The sequence below is a fragment of the Dromiciops gliroides genome, chromosome 3 (assembly GCF_019393635.1).
Source record: "Dromiciops gliroides isolate mDroGli1 chromosome 3, mDroGli1.pri, whole genome shotgun sequence".
Taxonomy (NCBI): Eukaryota; Metazoa; Chordata; class Mammalia; order Microbiotheria; family Microbiotheriidae; genus Dromiciops; species Dromiciops gliroides.
Window position 1 is genome coordinate 177,562,166 of NC_057863.1, and position 18,233 is coordinate 177,580,398.

Here is an 18,233-nt window from a genome sequence, read left to right on the forward strand (position 1 = left end):
GGTAATCTCAGATAAACAGAATGGGGTAGGAAAAGGTGAGAAATTCTCCTACAGAGGGTGGTCTTGACAGAGATGAAGAAGAAGATCATTCCTAGGTACATGGATAACCAATGCAAATACACAGAGTTGGAAGATTGCATTGTTTGTGAGTAAGTAGGCATGGAAGGGAATAAAATGTGAGAAGACTGAAAAGGCGAGAAGAGGTCAGGCTGTGAAAGGTTTTAAAAGCCCAACAGAGGATTTTATATTTGATCCTGGAAGAAATAGGGAGCCACAGGGGTTTATGGAGTAGAGGAGTTCAGACCTGTGTTTTAGGAAAAATCACTTTGACAACCTAGAGGAGGATAGAATGGAGTGGGAAGAAAGTTGAGGCAAGAAGAACATAGCTTTCAAGGAATAGGGAGCTGATAGTACCTCTCTTATCTGACCTCATTTGGATTATGTGTTTGCTGTTTAAGAAAAATTAAATTAGAGAGTGTTCAGGAGAGGTCAATCAGTATGAAGAGCCTTCAGTCATTGACATATGAAAATCACTTGAAGGAACTAGGCTTGTTTAGCCTGTAAAAGAGAAGATTTGTCAGGGTTGGGAGTATATGATAATTGCCTTCAGGTATATGATAGGGTAGTTACAAGAAGAAGGGATTAATCTTGCTATATTTGGCTTCAGAAACAGGTAAAAGCTGCAAAGTAGCTAATTTAAGCTTGATGTCTGGTGGGGGGGGGGTGGGGAACCTGAAAACTTAGAACTGTCTAAAAGGGGCAATAGGTTTCCCCTTCTTCTAACTCTTCAATCAGAGGTTGAATGACCACTTGTTAGTTATATTTTAATGGCAATTCCTTTCTTGTATGGTTTAGACTAGCTGGCTACTAAATTCCCTTCCAACACTCAAATTCTGTGATTTTCTATGAATTTAAAGGGTCTCTGATTTTTTTCTGTAATCTATCACAATACTTTATTATACTGGTCAAATAAATAGGTAAGTATTAAATGCTTTCAATACCTCAAAGAGACAAAAAGAAAAAAAAATTAAAGAACCCATATGTACAAAAAGATCTGTATCATCTCTTTTCATAGTAGCCCCTAACTAGAAATTAAGTGGAGAATGACTAAATAAATATGAATATTTAGTATGTGAATGTAATGAAGTATTATTACACCATAAGAAATGGGGAAATGAATGGTTTCAGAAGAAACATCTGCATTAGTAAAGGGAGTTTCCTTACCCAAAGTTTCCTATATCAGCAAAATTATAGGTCCTGGGACTTCCTTTCCTGTTGGCATTAATGATTATTACTTGAATCTGTACAGTCAACCAATTCCAAATCTATTTTATTACATATTACATTGGTCCATATATCTTTATCTTGGGGGCGGCTAGGTAGTGCAGTGGATAAAGCACCGGCCCTGGATTCAGGAGTACCTGAGTTCAAATCCGGACTCAGACACTTGACACTTGCTAGCTGTGTGACCCTGGGCAAGTCACTTGACCCCCATTGCTCTGCCCCCCCCAAAAAAGTTCATATATCTTTATCTTGTCCACAAGAATAGCTTGAGGTACTTTATTAAACACTTGACTAAAATTTAAAGAATAATAATATTTAGCATTTAAATAACACCTTGAGGTCTGCAAGGTGCTTTACATATTTTATCCTCACAATAGGCTTGGGAGGAAGATGTTATTAATATCCCCATTTAACAGATGAGGAAACTGAAGCAGACAGTGGTTAAGGGACTCAGGGACACATAACTCATAAGTATCTGAGGCTGGATTTGAACTAAGGTCTTCCTGATTCCAGGTCCACTACTCTACCGCACCAACTAGATGCCCAGTAAGTTTGCCTAGGTAAACTGTATCTCCAACATTTTCCATGCTTGCTAGTTTAGTAACCCTCTGAGGGGAAAACAGAATAATAATGTCAGTCTGGTATGATCTATACTTTGTACAGTCATGCCTCAAATGGGCAATTACATGTCTTCTACTATGGGTCTCCCACATAGACTCCTGCATCCCTCCTAGTTGTTCCAATGAGACCCTTCTCCTGACTTTGAGTCTTAAGAAATGGGACTGCCCCCACTGTCTTTTAGGGCACCTTAGTACAGTGAGATGATCCGCTGGAATTGAACTCATATCATCAGACACCTAACAGCTATGTGAGCTTGTTAGTTTTGTTTCACAACTATGAAACCCAATTTCATCGGTAGCCTGGGAATTCCTATCTACTCCAATTACCTCACAGTGGGTATCATGAGGATCAAATGAAATAGTGTGTAATAGTCTCTTGTAACCATAAATATCTGCACCAATAAGGCATTATGATTATAATTATTTTTCTGTGTGGTCTCCAGGCTCTGCTTCTGCTCATAGTAGAGTCTTGTAAAGAAAAATGAAAATGTCACGATCCCCGACTATGCCACCTTCCCTCTATGATGATGAGACCTGCATGAACTGCTTTTCCTAGTTACCTCACAAGTGCCAGATGGTGTCGCATTGTAACCCACCTGGCATATGTCATTGAACCAGAGGACCTCACATCCCACTGATCCTTGGACAATGTCCAAGCCATCTCCAGGGTCCTAGAGTGTAGAGCTGATCTAGAACAGAAGTATATGGAGACCTAGACAAAAGAGGAATCCTCCCCCCACTTCTTTTTCTGAAATATACGAGAAAAAAACCAACTCCTTCAGGGTCTTCTGTTTCAAGATTAGATTCAATTTTGCACTGAATTCAGTCCTATCTTCTCTCTTTCTTTCCTTTTCTCCTCATTTCCTCTTTTTCCTCCTTCCCCTCTATCTCCAACCCAGATTTGGTCCCATAGAACTCTGCTCCCGTCTTTGCTCCTCTCTCTCTTTCCATTGTCCTCCCTCCCCTCCCCTCCCCTTAATTCATTCCTGGCTACGATATTCCCCTCTTCCCTACTTTCCTTCCTTCCCCTCTTTCCCTCCCCAAAACAACTCCAGCTGGATCAGATCAGCCAGCCTTCATTGATATTAATGAAAACAGGTAGGAATCTTGCACTTCAAGGACTGAAGTAGGTGGGCACCACTAAAATCATCAAACTTAAGTAAATTATTTCTTAAAGAACCTACAGATATTTGTATGTGCATTTATGTGTATATATGATTGACAGATTTTATACATATATACATACATAGAGAGAGAGAGAAATTATAGGCATCAACAATGCCCACATTATATCAGAATAGATTCCTCCAATATGTATTGGCATCATGGCATCACCGTTATCTTAGTCACTCAGACTCTAGACCTTAAAATCATCATCAGTTCTAGTCTCTGTCTTTGTCTCTTCTGTCTCTCTTAAGTCACTTAACCCCAATTGCCTTAAAACATCTGAGGTCATCGCCAGTCATCCTGATATGTATCTTGCCATCAGACCCAGATGACTCTGAGGAGAGAGTGAGGCTGGTGATTTTGCACAATACTCCCTCACTTAAATCCAATTCACTGCAAGTCATGACATCACTTTGATGTCATGGCTCTCTTCAAGAATGAAAGACAAACAACAACAAAGATGAATTCAGCAATGATCTCTGGCTCATGAGGCAAGGAAAAATGTGCAATGTCTTTTCTTTGGAAAATTCCGTTCTCTCTCATGCAGAACGGAATCAATTTTATCTGACTTTTCTGAAGATGCAGTTTTCTGTAAACTTAGCATCCAGTGAATTACTTTCTATCTAAGGTGTTACTAACATACCTCAGTTCTTCTAAGTTTTCCCAAGTTTTCCAGCTGAAGCAGTCTCTCCCAAAACATGAAGGCTTGTAGTGAGATCCTGCAATTGGAAGATGCCAAAGGGTGATTTCAAGAGATAGCCCCAGACTTGATCACTCCAGGCATGGGTCTGCCCTAATTCACCTGACCAAAGAAATCACAAGCATTTTTTGCTGAGAATGACATTCCTTTCAGAAACTTGTAAAGTAAAGAACCTCCATAGGAAAAGAAACAAATCAGCCTAAGATTTCTAAAAGCCTCTCTTAGAAACTGAATGAATGATTGGAATGAACAAATAAATAAATGAATGCATGAATGAGCAAGCATTTATTAAGCACTTGCTATATACATAGAGACAGAACTAAGGACCCAAGATACAGGAAGGGTCCTCTCATCCCAGGACTGAGCACACAGGGTTTAAGGTCACCTAGGCAGCCAGGTGGCATAGTGGATAGAGCACCAGGCCTGGAGACTCATCTTCCTGAGTTCAAATATGGCCTCAGACACATTAGTTGGTTGACCCTGGGCAAGTCACTTAACCCTGTTTGCCGCAGTTTCCTCATCTGTAAAACGAGCTGGAAAAGGAGATGGCAAACCACTCTAGTATCTTTGCCAAGAAAACCCAAAATGGAGTCACAAAGAGTTGAACATGACTGAAAAATGACTAAACAACAAAACAGGCACATTCAAGGAATCATAAAGAATCCTAGAGTTGGAAGAGATATAAGAGGCCATTTGCCCAACCTGTCCCTGTGCAGGCATTCTCTTTAAAAAGATTACCATAAGTGGTTGTCCAACCTTGAAATGAAATTTTAAATTAATTTCAATAATATTTAAAATAATTTAAATAATACATTAATTCACTTAAATTAACCTTTAGTTTAACCCCTTCTGGTGAAGAGGCACCAAACAAGTAATTCAAAATAAGGGGGAACTCATGGACATTATGTTTAACTATGGTATACACTCTGGACATGGCTAGGCACCAGGGCCACTCCCTTACCCTCTCACCCTGACTTGCCAGATATTCTGGAAATTTTTTATCTAGCTTTTACGAAAATGAGAAACAACTGAATTTTCTAACCTCCAACCCAGACGAACATTTCACAAGTCAGGTCCCTTATTCATCATGGAAAGTGATTCATTATGACTCATAAATATGATAAATTCTGCGTGTTCATACTCTTCCATCTCTGGACCAGAATAACTTTATTCCAGCCATCTCTGCCCTTAGTTATAGCCACTAGAGGGCAGGCGTTCATATCGCTCCAATGACTGGTTGGTTGGCTTTGTTTTCTGAAACATTATTACCCAGACATACATGAATGTACTTTTCATCCAAGAGTAAGCTTGTTATTGAAACAAGTCTGTTTCCATTTGGGCAGATAAAGCTAGCCTTTAGACAAAGGAGAAATAGACAACCACCTACGTGATGTGATTTCAAGGGCCAACGAGTCCTAAGAGAACACTTTGTGTAGCTCTTTTACCCCAATGGGGCTAATTAATTGTCTGGAATTTAGAACTTCATTGCTTTACTGAAAACTCTGATTCCTGTTACAAAGAAAACAAATTACCCTCTGAGAGGTACTCTTTAAGATGTCTTCAGTCATTTACACTTCAGCGTGAATGAGTTTGTGATTCTTTTCTGATGTGTTTTGATGGAGGTGGAGGCCTCAGGAGGTATAAAGAGACAACAGTGATTTAAAAAATCACCTTAAATTCCTATAGTGCTTGTATTATATCATTTAATCATCCAGATAACCCTGTAGGACAGAGAGGAAAATATATTCCCCATTTTAAAGATGAGGAAATGAAGCTTCAAAGAAAAAAGTAATTGAAAGGGAGCCAGTTAGCTTTGGTTTGAATCTGAGCTCTGCCATGACTAGCCAGGGGACCTTGGGCATGGGACATCATCTCTCTGGGACTCACCTATAAATTATAATGAAAGGTTCAAAAAATTATGGACTAGAAAGTACACTAGAGATCATCTAGTTCGAATCCAATAAAGGGAACTATTAAATCCCTTCTGTGTGTAAGGCATTTTGCTGGGTGCTAGAGATTCAAAGACAAATGAAAAGTAGTCCTTGCCCTCTAGGGACTTACAGCCTACTGGGAGGAGATGTTTATACAGATAAAGATATACTGTATATAATAGAAACCTATACCATAATTTGAGGGGGAAAGAGGTAAGGGAATCAAGAAAAGCTTTCTGTAGGAGATATCCAGGAATGGGGGACTGCCTATGCAAGAAGATGGAGTCAAGTTCAGGAAACACAAACAGGTTGCTTTGACTAGAAAATAGGAAGCTTAACTCTATCCCCTATCTTTACACCTTTGTATAAGCTGAATATATGTGTGTTTATACACACATGTATACATGTGTGTATATGTATATGTTTATATATGTATATACATGTGTGTATATGTGTATATACATATATACACACACACATATATATATCCACCCTTGTTGGGAATGCACTCCCATCTCACCCCCCACTTTTTGTTTTTGTTTTTGTATTTTTGAGGGGCAATAGGGGTTAAGTGACTTGGCCAGGTTCACACAGCTAGTAAGTGTCAAGTGTCTGAGGCCGAATTTGAACTCAGGTCCTCCTGAATCCAGGGCCGGTGCTTTATCCACTGTGCCACCTAGCTGCCCCTACACTCCCCACTTTTTAAAATCCCTTGTTTCCACTAAAACTGTACTTAAACAACACTTTCTACATGAAGCCTTTCTTGATTCCTTACTCCCTTAGTGCCCTTCCCCACACACATAAAAAATATACTTTGTGTTAATTTTGTATCAGCCTATTTAACCATGTGTTGTCTTCTTAAAATGAATATTAAGCTCCTTGAAAGCTTGGCCAGTGCCTAACAGAACTTGGTAAGGGTATATTTAATTTTTGTTGTTGTGCAGTCATTTCATTCAGTCTTCGTGATCCCATTTTGGGTTTCCTTGGCAAAGCTACTAGAGTGGTTTGCCATTTCCTTTTCTAGTTCATTTTACAGAGGAGGAAACTGAGGCAAACAGGGCGAAGTGACTTGTCCAGGGTCATACAACTAGCAAGTATCTGAGGCCAGATTTGAACTTGGGTCCTTCTGATGGCAGGCCAGGCACTTTATCCACTGAGCCACTCAGCAGCCCCAATATTTAATAGATAGGTATATTTAATAAATGCTTTTTCTAGTTTTTGATTGCTTACTTGTTTGTGTGATTAATGAAAAGAAGTAAAACACAATAAACCTGAATAGAATGGCTAGAGTCAGATTATGGAACATTTTACATTTCAATCATAGATTCAGAGAGGTCAAGGGCTTTGGTGAAAGTCACATAGCCAGTGTCAACCCTAGATTTATTGATTAAAACAGATGAGAATGAGCATCATTTCACAGTTTTCTTAAGGCCCCACCGTGAGTGTCCCAAGTGCAAAAGAAACCACAATTTCTATGAGAACTGTGGAAACAAGAACACTTGATAACTTGTTATCTACCATTGTTTTTCTTCCTCTGGCTACTTTCTAGTTTTGCTAACACCTGGCTTGGACTTCATCTTTCCTCAAACACAGCCTAGGACCTATGTTCAGGTCCCAAATCTAGAAGAAGTCCGTTTCAACTTAAAAGAAATCAGTTCTGTAACAGAACAATTTTATTAAAAATTGAAAACATGACTCACAGAACTTGAAGCTGCCAACAAAGACAGCCATGATTTAACCCTAGTTAAGGAAAGGAAAAGTTCCCAAGCTGTTTCTATTTACATCGGAGGTACCCAGAGGAAAACAAGGACTTTCTCCCAGAGTCTATACTCTCCCCCTACAAATCCAATCAATCAGAGGGAGGATGGTCTGTCAACTACCGCTCAACCCTCCACCCTCATACTCTCCCAGGCTGCCTTCCCCCTCCCCCAACTCCCATAAGGCTCAGACCCATGGAGTAGAAAAGGGAGTGGTCCAGATCAGCCCCTCCCTCCCCCCAACCTCTGCAGCCAAAAACCCTTCTGCCTTATTCTCCCTGAGGTCCATCTCCTCCCTTCCAGCTCTTAGAGGGGGTAGAGTTAGATGCGGGAAGGCCATGAGGCATGAGAACAACCATTTCTGGACTGAGTTGAGGAGGAAGTGCACCCCAAGTGAACACCCCCCCCAAACATATTAGGGGGATCAGGAAAGCCACAACTTTTCTGCCCTAGCTGCAGCTCTGATGATAATGCTATCTGGCATTTTTATACACATTTCCCAGAAGAACTAAAAATGACATCTATAAATTGAGGGGGTTGGGACTCTAAGGTCCCTTCCAATCCTGACTCTGGGATCCTATGTCCTGAAATGCTCTGAAAGGGTTGATTCCTAAGCCTCTGAACATAAACTTTGGCTTCAGAATGTTTCTCATGTGCCCGGCCTTGATGAATATGCATGTGTGCATATGTATATACACACATCCATCTTCATTCTGTATTATAATGCTCAAGGTGGAAGGAGAGGTGAAGAAATACCTAAAGTGCTAAGGAAGGAGATTTTCCATCATCACTTATTGAATAAATATTTAGTAAGACTGTGCTAATCTCCAGAATGTGAGGAAAAGGGAAAAAGGGAAAAAGGGGAAAAGGAAAAAAGGGGAAAAGGAAAAAAGGAAAAAGGGAAAAAAGGAAAAAGGGAAAAAGGGGAAAAGGGAAAAAGGGAAAAAGGGAAGGGAAGGAAAAAAAGAAAAGAAAAGGTAAAAACATTCCTTGATCTCAAGGAGCTCACAGTCTAATGGGGAAGCCAAGGCAGGGGCTGAATTATTTAAAGTAACAACACATAACCCTTTAGGATTTATGAAGTATTTTCCTCAGAAAACAATCCTCTGAAAGATAGTCGTATCACATAAGTTTTATTATCCCTGTTTTACAGATGAGGAAACGAATCCTCAGATGTTAGAGAGCTAAAGTTAAATGACTTGTCCAAGGTCACAATCTGGTGTCACAGAGATTTAGAACCCAGTTCTCCAATCTCCAAGTCTGATGGTTTCCCACTGCACTCCAACTTCTTGCACAGATCTAGCCTCAACTTCCAGACCTACAGATTTGATAAGGATGCCCCTTCACAAAATCTGGTCTCACAAGCTCCCTTCCAGAAAGGTCCTAGTAAGACTGAGATTACTGCCAGCCCCTCTTCTTGAAGGAAGGTTATAGAAAGTGATATATCCTAGGGGAAACATGCACATGTACCCTACACACCTGTCTCCAGTCCCACATCCTAACTGTGTGACAGTTGGAACCATTGCCAGTACCTTGACAGCCCCAACCCTACAGGGGAGCGCTGGAAAAAGAATTCTCTAGCCATGAAGTTGTAAACAAGTTTCAGTGTTAAGGAGTCTAACTCTAATTGGGGGATTGGGCATCCTTTTCTCGAACTTTTTCTCTTATTAAGAGCCCTTCCCTGGCATCCTTGTCCAGATCTCCTCAAACTGGGGAGTAAAAGAGGTAACAGGGTGCAAAATGAATCAGGTATGCGACAGTGAGTTTATTCCTACACAGAGAAAAATGCCAACCACATTAATGGAATGATTTCCACAGGATTCAGTAACTTAACTTATAACTAGTTACAGTTGGCTGTTGGACTAATATTTAAATACCATGAGGACATAAAACAGTCTTTCAGTACTGCTAATTAGGCCTTTGACGTATGACCGTGGTACTCTGCTGTCCAAACATCACACTGGTGAAAGCCTGCCAGGGAAACAGCTAAACAGTCCCAGTTCCTTCTCCAGTGTCTATTACCCTCCCTCCTGCCACCAGCGAAACTAGAACCAGTAGACATTGCCAGTGCCACCCGAAGACCTCTGTGACTAGCACCCCTGCTTGTGGCCCCTGGCCCTGGTTGTCACATGTGTGGGATCGCTTACATTACAGAAAGACCCTATTCTCCTGCACCCTCAACTAGAGTCATACCACCCAGAGGACCAAAGGGGAGAAGATAGCCAGGAGCTAACTCTTCTTTGAGAATAGATAGCATTGGGGCAGCTAGGTGGCACAGTGGATAGAGCACCAGCCCTAGATTCAAGAGGACCTGAGTTCAAATCTGGCCTCAGACACTTAACACTTACTAGCTGTGTGACTCAGGGTAAGTCACTCAACCCCAATTGCCTCACACACATAAAAAAAAGAAAAAAGAAAAAAAGAGAGAATAGATAGCATTCATATAGCACTTTAAGGTTTGCAAAGTGCTTTATAAACATCTCGTTCTTTCCCGACACAATCCTGGGAGGAGGTGCTATTATTATCCCATTTTACAGATAAGGACACTAACTAGGTAGCACAGTCGATAGAGTGCTGGTCCTGAAGTTAGGAAGACCTGAATTCCAAACCAGCCTCAGACGTTTATTAAATGTGAGACCCTAGGCAAGTCATTTAACCTCCATCAGTCTTAGTTTCTTCAGTTCTAAAATGAGGATGATAATAGCCTCTGCCTCACAGGGTGAGATATTTGTAAAGCACTTAGTAAAATGCCTAGCAGATAAAAGATGGTTCACAAATGTTTGTTCCCCTTCCGTAATTGTCTTGCCTAGGGGAACACAGCTAGTAAGTGTCTGCGGCTGGATTTGAACTCCTTTCTCCCTGACACCAAGTCCACACTTGGATGTCTCTTATTTTAACAAATGCAGCACCCTACTTCCCCTGCTACTCTCACAGGGATAGGGGGAAGACTCAGGGACTCTCACTTCATATCAAGCCCTTTCACCAATGAGTCATCACATGGTCAGAAGAAAAGTTCCCAGGCTTCCTTGTGGGTGACTAGCATCAGGCAAGGAATATCTGTGCAGACTCCAAGGAGTGGCCCTTAAAGGCCAATTCCCCAGAGTTACACTTCTTTTTAGAAATGCCTAACTAAATGCCTCCCAAGGACAGGATCATGGTTGACTTTGGGGGTTTTATATCTTTATATATCTTTATATATCTATGTGTCTTCTAAGTCTCCATAATATATACTGCAGGTAACTGTCTCTTTCCCACTTCAATGTTACCTCACACTTTCTTTTGTATTTACTATACATATAAACATATATACAAAGTATATATATACAAAGGGGATCTTAAAGTAGGGAATTATGTTCATATATACATACACATGTATGTCTATACATATGGCATGTATATGCCTTATGCATATTATGTAGATATGCAACAGGTGCCTATACATGTACCATATTATCCATGCATGTATATATACACATGCTGGTCCATGTGTGGATTGCAAATGTGTATACATATATACACATGAATATATCACATAGAGGCAATATTGCATAGTAGAGTGATGGCTTGTGAGTCAAAAAAAACCTAGACCCCAAGTCGTCTCTGACGCCTGCTGGGTATGACCCTGGATAAGTAATTTATCTCCTCCATACACCAAGCAGCTCTCTAAGTTAGAAAGCTGCAGCACAAGTTTCCATCCTGCATTGGTCAAAGGAATTTGTTTCTTCATTAAATCCCCATTAGCAATGAAATCTCAGATTCTTTCCAATAAATATACACACACACAAACACACATACATACAAACACAAACACACACACATACAAATACAAACACGCATACACACATATATACACAAACACAGGTACATATATGGAATGTCCTCTTTGCAAAGTAGCCAAACCAACGGGATGTGTTCAGCTGTTTTTCAGTTGTGTCCAACTCTCAGTGACTCCATTTGGAGTTTTCTTGTCAAAGATACTGAAGTGGTTGGCCATTTCCTGCTTAAAATTCTATTGAAATAAGATGAGCCCTTCTCCAGCTCATCTTACAGATGAGAAAACTGAGGAAAAGAGGGTTAAGTGACTTGCTCGGGGTCACATCGCTAGTAAGTGTCTGAAGCTGCATTTGAACTTCAAGAAGATAAGTCTTCCTGACTCTAGACCCAGCACTCTATCCACTGAGCCCCCCCCCCAAGCTGAGCCAAAGGAAAAACTGTTACATCTATGCAAACATATATAGTGTGTGTGTAGGCATATTGTTTCCGCAATAGAATTAAACTCATTGAGGGCAGGGGGTGCTTCATATCCGTGATGTCTAGCCTTTAATAGACTTAATAGACATTTAATAAATGCTAGTTGATTGGTGCTATCCTTTGACTTTCCTTTGGCTCTGAAATGGCTTCTCCCTTGTGCCTGGCATTATGGTCAGGTAAACAAGGACCAGGCAAGGGTAAGATTTAGAGCTGGAAGGGACCTTAGAAGATGGTCTAGCACAACTTCCCTCCTTTCCATTTGACAGATGAGGAAATCAGCCAGGGCCTGCGGTCTTCCTCCACCCTTTTCATCTGGCCCTGCCTGCCTGACCTCACCAGGAAGCCCCATCTGCCAATCAGATGCCTCATCCTATTTGTGATGATAAGTAGAAGGACAACAGAGCAAGCCAGGGAAGCCCAGTGTGAGCTGAACCTTGCCCCAGTCAGCCCTGCAGCAGCAGAAGAGGCAAAACACCACTCTTTTCTCGAGCCAAAGACCATGACAAGCTGGTTGTACCTCCTACTGCTTGGCACCTCTCTGGCAGTGCACTATGGGGAAACCGGTAGGATCCTGCCCTTTGACATTTCTGTTTTTTCTCCCAGGTGACTGCCTTGAGATGAGGATGGACCTCTCCCCAGAGAAGGCAGATGGTGGAGTGGGCATAATCCAGGCAGCTATGGAGCCCTGGACTCTATATTTCACCCCTTTTCTTATCGGAGGCAGTTCTGCTGCTTTTCTTTGGGGATAACAGTGGGGAAAGTGCTGGGTCTGGAACCAATAGAACTGGGTCTGACCCCTGACTCCACTAACTTCTACTACCTTTCTGACCTTGGTCAAATCCATTCTTTCTGGACTTCAGTTTACCCATGTGTAAAATAAGGGATTTATTGGACTAGATAGTATTTGAGTTTCCTTCCAGCTCTGAATTTATTGCTCTACCATCCTCCTTCTGAGTATTGTCTGAGAATAATAAGCCTGTTTTGACTACTAGGGATTGAAAAAAAATGGGCTTTCCTGTCTCTGCCAAGATGTTGATGAGAAACAGAAGTGGGGGATGGGGAGGGGGTGCATGACAGATGGAAAGTAACCACTAGAGAAGTGGCAGACAACAGGAAGAAGACTGACTCAATCTTCATCCAAACAGGACCCAGATTAGGCAAGGCAGCATGGTAAAATGGGATGGTAGCTGGTTTTGGAGTCTGGAGTTGGGGTCATATCATAGCTCTGACCTTGCAAGTCGAGTAGCCTCTCTGTGCCTTGGTTTCCTCATCTGTAAAATGAGAGGACTGACCTCTAGCTCTAAATATTTTATCCTAAAATAGGAGGAAGAGTTGCTCTCTCTCCAAGTCTAATAGGAAGCTCACCTCCCAGGAAGGAGGTAAAAACATAAGGAAGCTGGTTTTTGTTTTCACCAAAATTAATGAAAAGGGTCAAAGATGAGTAGAGAATAAGTAGAACTCACTGACAAAATGTTCCACAAAAGGGAACCAAATTGATAAGAAATCAGGAACAAGGGGGTAGCTAGCTGGCACAGTGGATAAAGCACCAGCCCTGGATTCAGGAGGACCTGAGTTCAAATCCAGCCTCTGACACTTGACACACTTACTAGCTGTGTGACCCTGGGCAAGTCACTTAACCCTCATTGCCCCTCAAAAAACAAAGAAAGAAAGAAAGAAAATGAAATCAGAAACAAGATGTAGGGTTGAGAACCCAATAATGATGCATAACAAGAGAGCTGACAAAGTGGGCATTAATCTGTGTGTTAGATAGGGAGTGATAAAAATCGTGCCTATGGTGCCAGCAACCTAAGTAATGGGTTGTAAAGAACTTTTTAGAAAAGAAAAAAACGGAAAGAATTCTCTGCATTTCACGAAATGCTTACAAACCAATCATCTCATTTGCTCCTTACAACAACCCTGTGAAGTGGGTGTGGCAGCTATCATTAGCCCTATTTCACAAATAAGGAAACAGATTCAGAGAGTTTGACTTATCCTAATGATTATACTAGGAGTAAGAGGTGTATATGGGACACAAACCCAATTCTTCCAACTACAAGTTAAGTAGGGATGCTCCTCATAATACCTAACTCACACAGTACTGTGAGGAAAGCACTTGGTGAATAAGTGCTATATAAATGTGAGCTATTATTATCACTATGCATAACCCTTACTGACTATTTGGGCACTTGATTATATTCAAATAAGGACTTTATTGCATGTTACCTAGCATTGTGATCTTACTGTTTCATGAGGATAAGTGTGGGCTTCCCCCCAAAAAAATTTAAGCTCTTTGAGATCAATGTATCATATACGTACAATCCTGAAGAGAGCCTGCATACCATTGAGCACATAGTAGATGCTCAGGAAATAAGATTAATCCAACTGAATTAAGTTGAACTGAGCTGAATTGAAAGAAAAGGAATCTTCTTGAAGTTTGCTACTCTGTCTCACAGATAATGTCTGAGGCTGGATTTTAACTCGTGTCTTCTTCACTCAGGGCACAGTACTCTATTCCCTACACCAGCTAGCAGCTCCAACCTGTACCTAGTTGGGAACAACTAACTCTGCTTCCCAGTTTACATAGGCATCACCACCTGCATGACACTGATAATCACAGACATCTTTTTCTGCCTGATAATTCAATTCCATTGGACACTTATTTATTGTGTCATACAAAGTTAGAAGAGGCAAGATCAGCATGGAATAAATCGAAGTTAAAATGATCAGAGAGGCTTTGTGGAGAAAGTAGAATGATATTGACCTTGAAAGCTAGGTCCAGGGTATAGACAGGTGAAAAGAAGAGGGGAAACAGCACTCGACTTGGAACCAAATGGTCTGGGTTTCACAATTTTGAACTCATTAAACTTTACATGTTGGTCCAGTGATACCACTATTGGGTCTATGATTCAAAGAGGTCAAAGACAGAGAAAAGGTTCTGTTTATAACAAATATTTATAGCAACACATTTTTTTAAACAGTAAAGAACTGGAAATTAAGTTTCCATTGATTATAAATGGCTAGACAAATTGAGATATGTAAATTTTTTAGATTGTTGTTATGTCATAAGAAATGACAACTATGGAGAATTCAAAGAAACTTGGGGAAGACTTGTGTGGACTGATACAGAGTGAGGTAAGCAGAACCAGAAGAACAATCTATACAATTACCACAGTAACAAAAAGGAGAATGACACTAAAAGACATGAGAATTCAAATCAATTTCAGAAAACTAATAGTGAAGCATGTCTCCTGTATCTTGGGAAAGAAATGGTAGACTACAGGCACGGAAGTTTTTAAATTAAATTCTTTTACAATTAACATACATTTGTTTTCTCCCCCTCCTATCTTACCCTGAACACACTAGAAAAAGAAAAAGAAAATTCTCATATCATGCAGTCAAGTAAAACAAAGTCCAGGCATTGGCCTTGTCTAAAAAGTCTATCTCCTTTAGTACACTAGGGCAGTTAGGTGGCATAGTGGATAGAGTGCTGGGTCTGGAGTCAGAAAGACCTGAGTTCAAATATGACCTCAGACTACTTGTGTGATGCTGGGCAAGTCATTTAACCCTGCCTCAGTTTCCTCTTCTGTAAAATGAGCTGGAGAAGGAAACGACAAAATACTCCAGTATCTTTGCCAAGAAAACCCCAAATGGGGTCATGAAGGATCGAACATTAGTGAAATGACTGAACAACATTCTGCACATTGAATCCATCATATCTGTCAGGAGGAGGGTAACATTCTATCTACATCACTGATACTCTGAAATCCTGGCAAATTACTGAGTTGATCAGAATTCTTAAGTCTTTCAAAATGTGCCACTTTTACAATTATAGTAAAATTGTTCTGGTTCCCTCACTTCATTCTGCTTAAGTTTATACCCGTCTTCCCAGGTTTCCCATTTCATCTTATTTTTCTTATTTCAAAATAATATTCTATTCTATTCATATGTAATAATTTGTTCAGCAACTCCCCAATTGATGGACACCCCCTTCTCTTAGTTTACGGTTTTTTGTTACCATAAAAAGAGATACAAGAAATATTTTTGCATAGATGGGTCCTTTTATCTTTTTTTGATCTTTTGGGGTATATGTAGTGGTATTGCTGAGTCAAAGGATATGCACAGTTGAGTAACTTTTGGAGCATAGTTTCAAATTGTTTTAGAGGCATTAATTTTTGCAAGCATAATTTCTTTTGTCCACCTGTGCTTATTTGTTATAATGGAGGTTGGGGAGGATGTTTGGAAGCAGTTATTGAGAAATATGTATGTCTGTATTTATGTTCCAACTTTGCCATTGCCTATATGACCTTGGACAAATCACTTTGCTTCTCTTTCCTTCATCACTTTGCTTCGATTTGCTCATGTGGAAAATAGGTTGGATGATCCTTTTGCACAAGGTTATCGTGAGGAAAGTGCTTTGCTTACTCTAAAAAAGCTCTGTATCAATGAGAAGTATCATAAATAAAGGGAGAGAAGAAAGTTTCCAAGGTAAATGCATCAGCATGAACAGTGGTAGAGAGCTAGAAATGAACCGAGCTGGTGATGAGCATGGCTACCCCATAGCCAATGACTTGGAGGCCAGCCTCACTGGGCCAGACAATACACATTAGGGAAGAATAGCACATAACACTGGAAAGGTAAATTGTGAATGAACTGTGGAGAGCCTTGAATTCTAAATTGTGCATATTGACTTGATCCTATAGAAAACTAAAAGCAGTTATATAGGCTTTTTATAAAAGACATGATAGGAGAGGTATTTAGGAAAAGTAAAAAGCAGTGCCTAATAAAGTAACTTAGAGAACAGGCCTGCAAAGCAGGAAGACCTAGGACTCAAGCCCTGAATCTGACACACACTCACCAAAGGCAAGTGACTTAAGCTCATGGTGACCCTAGAAACATTCCAAGAATACAAATCATGGGGAGATTGCTCATCCACATCAGTGAAGACAGTTTAGACACCTGGAGTTCCCCCATAACAGTTAAATTACCAGTTTGGACCCAATAATCTGGAAGTAAAAAAAGAAAATTTGAAGTCAAGAAAGACCAGAGTCTGGGAGAACAATTAGGAGGTTATTGCAGCATGAGTTGATAAGGATTTAGATAAGGATAATCTGTATAAGAAGAGAAAGGAAGGATTGAATCTCTGTGATTTTAAATATTGTTTGAATAAAAGTAAAATATTTGTTTAAAAACACATTTAAGATATAGACTTTCAAGTATTATTATTGAAATTGTATTATATATGTTTGTTAATCATAAAACATAACATGAGCTCCACATGTACATATAAATGCTATCTAGTGATCGTTTTTTTAAAAACTAAAAATTTATGGAACAAAAAAACAAAATAAAATCATTTATGGAGATAGCAAACAGAATAAATAATTGAACAAACAATAAGAAAATAAAATAATTTATAGATACAACAAACAAAATAAATTAAATCATTTATTAAACAAGCAAAATTAAAATAAAATAATTTATAGAGATAGCAAGCAAAATAAATAAAATAATATGTGGAATAACAAAGAAAATGAAATAATTTATGGAACAAAATATAATAATCTATGAATAATTCAAACATGAGGTGATAAGATTTAGAGGATAACCACAGTTAGAAGAGACAGGAAGGACTGAACTTAGGTGATATTACAAAGGAAGAATTACATATTGCATAGTATATAAGTGGCATTTTTTAACCTCAGGGTCTTGAAGAATGATAATTGAGCAAAATGTAGCAGTCAATGAGACTATGAATTCAGTTTTTAGCTTTTGAATAGTTTTAAGGCTATGGAAGGAGTCCAAGTAGAGATGTCCTGAAGGTAATTCAGAATATGGAACCAAAAATCAGGTAACAGGGCACATGGGAAGTCATATTCAGGCTAAATAATCCTGTTTAAGGATCATCCTCAAAGAGGCAATGCAAGAAGCCATAAAACCGAATGAGCTTCCTGAAGGAGACAGAGCAGAGACAAGCCAGAAGGGAGTGGCATCATTTAGGAGATATTAAGGGAAGGAAGAGCTAATGAAATAAGCCAGAAAAGGAGCAACCAGGGAGGTAAGAAAGAGAAGGCCTAGAAGAAAGGAAGGAACTTTAACAATTATATCACTGAATTTCCTCACTTTACAGATGAGGAAATGGAGACCCAGAAAGAATAAAGGAATTGAAGTATCATGACAGGGAAGCCAAAGGAGGAAAGAATTTCAAGAAAGGAAGGACATCTGGCCATGTCAAGGTCGTGTCACCAACCATTAACCTCTGGGTCAGAAAGAAGTGTTACTACTACAGGAAGATTTGATTTGATTTTGGGAAATAACCTTAAGTGAAACTGTTGTACACAAGACAGATCCTTAGACAAGTCAGTTTCAGAACAGGGTCCAATTTATATTGACTATATTAACCATTATGAGGCAGCAATGTGGCTCAGTGGATAGAATGCTGGGTCTTGAGTCAGGAAGACCTGAGTTCAAATCCAGCCTCAGACACTTACTTAGCTGTGTGACCTTGGGCAAGTCACTTAACCTT

The 18,233-nt window shown here is 39.9% G+C and overlaps 1 protein-coding gene across 1 annotated transcript in view; it reads left to right on the top strand.

Annotated features, from left to right (window-relative positions):
* Positions 1-12,117: 12,117 nt before the first annotated feature.
* The window catches only part of F10 (coagulation factor X), a 30,000-nt gene continuing 23,884 nt past the window's right edge, over positions 12,118-18,233 (top strand). Inside the window, exon 1 of the mRNA XM_043990529.1 lies at positions 12,118-12,273. Coding sequence (XP_043846464.1) covers positions 12,210-12,273 — 64 coding nt within the window. The 5' untranslated portion in view covers positions 12,118-12,209. The remainder of the gene's footprint in view (positions 12,274-18,233) is intronic.